General features: G+C 52.2%; 1 protein-coding gene across 1 annotated transcript in view; it reads left to right on the plus strand.

Moving 5' to 3' along the window:
• EMWEY_00015950 (hypothetical protein, conserved) overlaps positions 1-595 on the plus strand; it is a gene marked incomplete at both ends in the record, with an annotated part of 6,811 nt that extends 6,216 nt beyond the window's left edge. The window contains one exon of the mRNA XM_013477423.1: positions 1-595. This exon is cut by the window's left edge and continues 1,503 nt beyond it. Coding sequence (XP_013332877.1) covers positions 1-595 — 595 coding nt within the window.
• Between the last annotated feature and the right edge of the window lie 6,905 nt (positions 596-7,500).

A 7,500-nucleotide genomic window follows, 5' to 3' on the forward strand; every position in this document is an offset into this window, starting at 1 on the left:
GCAGCAGCAGCAGCAGCAACCGATGCGACAGTGGCATGACCAGCAGCAGCAGCAGCAGTGGAATGGGCAGCAGCAGCAGCAGCAGCGTGCCCCTCAGCAGCAGCAGTGGCAAGAGAGGCAGATACAAGGGCAGCAGCAGCAGCAGCAGCAGCAGCAGCAAGCGGACTGGCGGCAGCAGCAAAGAGGACAGACACCTCAGTCTGCTGGCTACTACAGGGGGGGCAATCCTCAGCAGCAGCAGCAGCAGCAGCAACCGCAGCAGCAGCAAGCGTATACTGCAGGGTGGGGCGACCAACGACAGCAACAGCCGCAGCAGCAGCAGCAGTATGGCATGCAGCAGCAGCAGCCGCAGCAGCAGCAGGGGGGGCAGCAGCAGCAGTACATGACGCAGCAGATTGGCCATATGCTGCAGAATGTGCAGCAGCAGGGCTACAGCAGCAACCAGCAGCAGCAGCAGCAGCACCACCCCTACAGCATGCAGCAGCAGCCCCAGCAGCAGCATTACGGCATGCAGCAGGCCTACGGCATGCAGCAGCAGCAGCAGCACTACCACGCGCAGCAGCAGCAATACGCTGTGCAGCAGCACTACCGCTAATACACCCAAACAGCAGCAGCAGCAGCAGCTGTAGCAGCAGCAGCTGTAGCAGCAGCAGCTGCAGTAGCACCTGCTAGCAGCAGCAGCAACAACAGAACTTATTGCTTGCTGCTGCTGTTGCTGCTGCTGCTGTTGCTGCTGCTGCTGCTGCTGCTCTTTAGGGTGTCTTATAAGGAGTAGCTGCTTTTGTGCTGCAGTGTCTCCTTTTGTCCCTTTTGCTGCTAATGTGTCTCCTTTTTTCTTTTTGTTGTGTTTGTTTTTGTCTCCTAATATGGAGCAGCAGCAGCAGCAGCAGCAGCAGCAGTTGTAGCAGCAGCTGTAGCAGCAGCAGCAGCTGCTGCTGCTGCTGCAGTGTCTAGTGATGTGTCTTGTGATGTGTTTTAGTTTAAGACTGCCTGGCCTTGCCTGGCAGCAGTAGGCAGCAGCAGCAGCAGCTGCTGCTGCTGCAGGCAGCAGCAGCAGCAGCAGCAGCTGCTGCTGCAGATGTTTTAGATTTAACGTTATTATTTGTCTTTTGTACCTCAAGTGTTTATTAATTAGGGTTTAGGGTTTAGGGTTTAGGGTTTAGCGTATAAAAAGCCGCTGCTTGTGGTGTATGGACACCCTAGCATGCATGCAGACTTTGCTGCTGCTGTTTGCTGCTGTTTGCTGCTGCCAAGCAGCAGCAGCAGCAGCAGCAGCAGAAACATTCTAGCTGTCGCAATCAGAGGAGACAGGAGACTCTTCTGCTGCATCTACTTCCCTTGCATCAACAGCAGCAGCAGTTGCTGCTGCTGCTGCTGCTGCTGCTGCTGCTGCTGCTGCGGTAGTCTTTGAACGCCCTGCAGCTTTACCAGTACCAGCAGCAGCAGCAGTAGCACCATCTGCTGCTGCTGCTGCTGCTCCCCCTTTATTCCGTAGGAGCCGCAGCACGGCTTGCTGCAGTGTCTCTGCTGCTCCTTGGGACATCTGCAGCAGCTGCTGCACGCAATGAGCATTAGGACTGTTGCGGTGTCTGTACACCTAAACACAGCAACAGCAGCAGCAGCAGCAGCAGCAGCAAGAGCAGCAATAACAGAAAAAGCAGATCAATAATGCTGCGGGCATGCAACAGCAACAGGAAGTCACACTCTCCAACTGCTGCTGCTGTTCCTACATTTGCTGCTGCTGCTGCTGCTTCCGCTGCTGCTGCTGCTTCCGCTGCTGCTGTTGCTGCTGTTGCTGCTGCTGCTGCTGCTGCTGTGTATTATTACCTGTAGTATTTGTGCGTGTCTTTTAAACCTCCGCGGGTCTGACTTATAGACAGGGAAATTATCTGCTGCTGCTGCTGCTGCTGCTGTTGTTGCTGCTGCTGCTTGCCGCTGCAGCAGAGCTGCCTGCAGCAGCTGCTGCTGCTCTATAGAACGTTGCAGCAGACACACAGAAATACCTGCTGCTCCCTCTCCGCTGCTGCTGCTGCTGTGCTGCCGCAGCAAACCTAAGGGAGGCAGCAGCCTTCGTGACTCCGGTGGCTGCAGCAGCAGCAGCTGCAGACCATCCACGGGTAATGCTAAGCCTGCAGCAGCAACAGCAGCAGCAACAGCAGCAGCAGCAGCAAAACGCACAATGACAGTAAAGGAGGAGCACATACACTGCAATTAAATGCTGCAGCAACACATAAACCAGCAGCAGCAGCCGGACAAACAGCAGCAGCAACAGGAGCAGCAGCAGGAGTGTGTACCTTGTCTTGGAGGTATATGTGTAGCTGCTGCTGTTGCTGTTGCTGCTGCTGCTGCTGCTGCTGCTACTTGCCATACACGGAATCCATCAGCAGCAGCAGACAGCAAATTGCCATTCCCTAACATTAAGCAGCAACGAACTGCAGCAGAATGTCCCTGCAGCACAGCTGCCCTGCTGCTGCTGCAGCTGCTGCTGCTGTTGCTGCTGCTGCTGCTGCTGCTGTTGATGGTGCTGCTTGGGGCTACTGGGGGACATACCCAAGACTCTCTTAGCAGCACGCCACTGCCACCGCTGCTGCTGCTGCTGTTGCTGCTGTTGCTGCTGTTGATGTTGCTGCTGCCAGCAGCAGCAGCAATCTTGAGTACATATATGTTGCTGTCTGTACACCCTACGAAGGCTAATGCTGTGGGGCCAGCAGCAGCAGCAGCAGCAGCAGCAAGACAAAGAGGAGCAGCAGGTAACCTAAAGGCTTCTAAGCATTCATCAGATGTACTGCCAAATACCTGCAGCAGCAGCAACAGCAGCAGCAGCAGCAGCAACAGCAGCAAATGCAGCAGCAGCAGCACAAGAGCAGCAGCAAAAGCAGCCAAAAACGAACCATCAGCAATAGCAACAGCAGCAGCAGCAGCAGCAGCAGCAGCAGCAGCAGCAGCAGCAGCAGCAGCAGCAGCAGCAGCAACAACACCAGCACGTTAACACCCACCCCTACAAATACAACTACTACCAGCAGCAGCAACAGCAGCAGCAGCAGCAGCAGCAGCAGCAGCAGCAGCAACGGACTCTAACAGTTCTATCTTCTGCTGCAGTTAGCAGCAGCCAATCTCCTGCTGCTCTATGAAGAGATAAACCCTCAAGGAAGCAGCAGCAGCAAATTGCTGCTGCATGCCCTTGCCATCTACGGACTGGTCTAGGTACCCTGCTGCTAATGCTGCTGCTGCTGCTGCTGCTGCTAATGCTGCTGCTGCTGCTGTTGCTGCTGAGCCCGATGTTTTCATCCATTGAACAAGAAGATATAATGCTGCACACACACACGTAAACCCTAAACCCTAAACCCTAAACCCTAAACCCTAATTTATAAACCCTAACACCATTAAGTAAGGAAGAAAAGGCATGAGGGTTTCTCTTATCTCTCTTACACAGTAATTAGGGTTTAGGGTTTAGGGTTTAGGGTTTAGTATAATTAGGGTTTATGAAAAAATTAGGGTTTATAAAAAAATTAGGGTTTATAAAAAAATTAGGGTTTAGGGTTTAGGGTTTAGGGTTTACTCAGTTAGATAATAAGCCTTAATAGATCCATCTTTTGCTGCAGTAATAAGAAGATTGAGGTGTACGTACACCCCGCATATGCTGCTGTCGTGTGCCTTCCAGCTACATAATAAAGGGGATAATTTATGCTGCAGTGTATCTGCTGCTGCTGCTGCTGCTGCTGCAGGTGCAGCAGCAGCAGCAGCAGAGGAGGAGGAGGAATCCTGCTGCTGCACACAGCCAGGCAGCAGCCAAGCTGTCAATACACCTGAATCATCTCCGCCAAATAAAAAAGAACCGCTTCTGTCTGCAGCAAGACACCGTAACTGCAGCAACAGCAACAGCAGCAGCAGCAGCAGCAGCAGCAGCAGCAGTAGAAAGAGCAGCAACAATATGTGGATAAAAGGGATAGAAGGAGAAAGAACAGCAGCAGCAGCAACAGCAGCAACAATAACAGCAGCAACAGCAACACTAACACTAACAACAACAGCAGCAACAGAAGCAGCAACATGAGCATCAGCAGCAGCAACAGCAGCAGCAACAGCAGCAGCAGCAGCAGCAGCGTACAATGCTGGTAGTGGACTGTCTATACACCGCAGTTTGTTTATATAAATTATAATAAATAATTGTTGGCTTGTGCTGCAGCGCAGCAGCAACAATGCTGCTGTTGCTGCCTATGCTGCAGACAGCAGCAGCAGCAAATATAGATCCTTCTTTTCCTACTCCGCCTGCTGCTGATATTATATCTCCTGCTGCTGCTGCTGCTGCTGCACCGTGCTGCAGCAATGTTTGCTGCGGCTGCAGATAAGGAAGAGACAGCAACTGCATGCAATTATCTCCTATACTTAACACAGCAGCAGCAGACCTCCCTGCTGCTGCTAGACCCTCCATCTTGCTGCTGCTGTTGCTGCTGCTGCTGTTGCTGTTGCTGCTGCTGATAATATTGGTCTTCCTGCTGATGCTGCTGCTGCTGATCCTCCTGCTACTGCTGCAGCTGCTGCTGCAGCTCCAAGGGCTGCTGCAACTACGGTCCTTGTGCCTGTTGTTGTTGTTGCTGCTGCTACTATTGTTGCTGTTGCTGCTATTGCTGCTGCTGCTGCAACAGCAGCAGCAGCAACAACAAAGAAAGGAATAAATAAGAAGAATTTATTTATTTATTTATTTATTAAGAAGAGCAGCAATTTGCTGCCTTGCTGCACATACATCGATGTGGGGCCCGGGGCCCCTCAGGAGGCCCCGCTGTTGCTGCTGCTGCTGCTGCAGGAGCAGCAGCAGCAGCAGAAATATATTTACCTCTATTATATTCAATTATATTTATTTAATTATTTATTTATTTATTTAATTTTATTTTTTTTTATTTTTTTTTTTTCTGCCCCTCCTTAGTGGACAAACTGCTGCAGCGCAGCAGAATCCTCGCCAGCAGCAGCAACAGCAGCAGCAGCAGCAGCAGCAACAGCAGCAGCAGCAGCAGCAGACAGCAACTAGTAGCAGTAGAAGACAATAGCAGCACACAGCAGCAGCAGACAGCAACGGCAGAAGAGAGTAGCATGGGTAGCAGCAGACAGCAGCAGACAGCAGCAGAAGGCAGCAGCAGCAGCAGCAGCAGCAGACAGCAGCAACACCACGAAGACAAACAAAACACTGAAACTCAACTGCAGCAACAGCAGCAACCGCAGCAACAACAGCAGCAACTGCAGCAGCTGCAGCACTTGCTGTAGCAACGACAGTTGCTGCAGCAACAACCCTAAACCCTAAACCCTAAACCCTAAACCTTCTAATAAGTTTATTTCTTCCCCTCCTGCTGCTGCTATATAGCTAGCTAGCTAGCTAGCTAGCTAGCTAGCTAGCTAGCTACGTAACAAATCTACCAGCGAGCTAGCTAGCTAGCTAGCTAACTAGCTAGCTAGCTAGCTAACTAGCTAGCTAGCTAGCTAGCTAGCCAAGTAGGTAGGTAGGTAGGTAGCTGATTAAGTAGGTAGATGGTTACCTACGATGACGAAGATGCAAAGGGACAGCAACCAGCTAACTAGCAGCAACTAGCTGCTGCTGCTGCTGCTGCTGCTGCTGCTGCTGCTGCTATCTTGCTGTTGCTGCTGCTGCTATCTTGCTGCTATTGCTACCTTGGTGTGGTAATGCTACTGCTGCTAACCTGCTGCTGCTGCTAACCTGCTGCTGTTGCTTCTCATGCTCTACTGCTGCTGCTGCTGCTGCTGCTGCTGCTGCTGCAGTAGTTATAAAAACACAAGAGGTCAATTTTAACAAAAAAAAACAAACAAATGAGCAGTAGATGCAATGCAGCAGCAGCAACAGCAGCAGCAGCAGCAGCTGCTGCTGCTCCTGCTGCTGCTGCTCTTATGCCCCAAGGATTCCCTGCTGCTTGCAGCTAGCTGCTAAGAGACAAGCAGCAGCAGAACAGAATAAGTCTGCCTCTTCTGCTGCTGCAGGAGATTGTTGCTGCGGCAGCTGCAGTTGCTGCAGCAGCAGCAGCTGCTGCAGCAACTGCAAACATCCGCTGCAGCAGCAAAAGTCCTCGCTGCTGCTGCAGAACGGGGATACTTTATACAGCAACACGAATTCGTAACAATGCTGCTGCTGCTGCTCTTGCTGCTGTTCAGCTGCTGCTGCTGCTGCTGCAGTTCAACTGCTGCTGTTGCTGCAGTCAGCCATCGTAAGCTGCAGCAGATGTGCATGGCTGTCTTACCCAAACATGGCTGTTGCTGCTGTTGCTGCTGTTGCTGCTGTTGCAGCAGCAACTGCTGCTGCTGCTTCCGCCTTATATGCCGGAGCAGCAGACCAACAGCAGCAGCAGCAGCAGCAGGAACTAGTAAGTAACATTTTGTCCTGCTGTATGTTTACATCTTTTTTTTCTTTCTTGTGCTATCCTAAATCTATTTAATTTTGCTGCTGCTTGCTGCTGCTGCTGCTGCTGCTGCTGCTTTAGCTGCTGCTCAGATAACTTAAGGCCGGGGGGCAACTTACAAGGCACTATTTTCTTGCCATTGCTGCTGATGGTGCTGCTGCTGCTGCTGCTGCTGCTGCTGCTGAAGGGGGCCCTCTGCTGCAGCAGCAACTGCCGGGGGCCCTGCCCCAGATGCAGCAAGAACCGCATGCATTGACTCATACTGCAGCAACAGTCGCAGCAGCAACAGCAGCAAATAACAGTAGCTGCAGCAGCAGCAGCAGCAGCAACTGCTGCTGCTTCGTTAAGTAATGGGGTCTTGGATGCTCTTGGTGGCTTGAGATATTCGTGTCAGTACATTTGCTGCTGCTGCTGCTGCGTCTTCTCTCCCTTTGGTGCTGCTGCTGCTGCTGGTGTTGCTGCTCCGCAGCTGCCGACGATGCAGCTGCTGCGCCTGCTGTTGCTGTTGCTGCTGTTGCTGCTGTTGCTGCTGCTGCTGCTGATCCTTTTACTGAAATTATTAAAGAAGTACAAGTCTCAATATTAGTATAAATAACATAAAAGAAAGACATTGCTGCAGAGCGCATGCAACGGGTAGCCGCTGCAGCCGCTGCAGCAGCAGCAGCGGCGACTGCAGCAGCTGCTGCAGTTCGACACCGTGCCTGCAGCAGCAGCAGCAGCAGCACTATTTTTGCTAACATTTATTGGATATTCGCGGTTATGAAGAGTTTCCGCGTGCTGTTGCTGCAGCAGCAACAGTAGAAACAGCAGCAACTGCAACAGCAGCAGCAGCAGGAGCCGCAGCAGAAGCAGCAGCAGCAGCAACAACACTTGGCGCTGAGCACCGCGCAGCATCAACCTTGTGTGTTAAGTACTGCAGCAGCAGCAGCAGCAGCAACTTCAAGTGTGAGTAGATAGGAGAGCAGCAGCAGCAGCAAGATCGACAGCAGCAGTACCTGCAGCAGAAGTATCAGGAGCAGCAGCAATAGCAGCAGGAGCAGCAGCAGGACTGACGCGTCTCTCATTCCTGCGAGCGCCTTTGCAGCAGTGTGCATACTGCCTT

Source organism: Eimeria maxima, genomic scaffold (genome assembly GCF_000499605.1).
Source record: "Eimeria maxima Weybridge genomic scaffold, Emw_scaff128, whole genome shotgun sequence".
Taxonomy (NCBI): Eukaryota; Apicomplexa; class Conoidasida; order Eucoccidiorida; family Eimeriidae; genus Eimeria; species Eimeria maxima.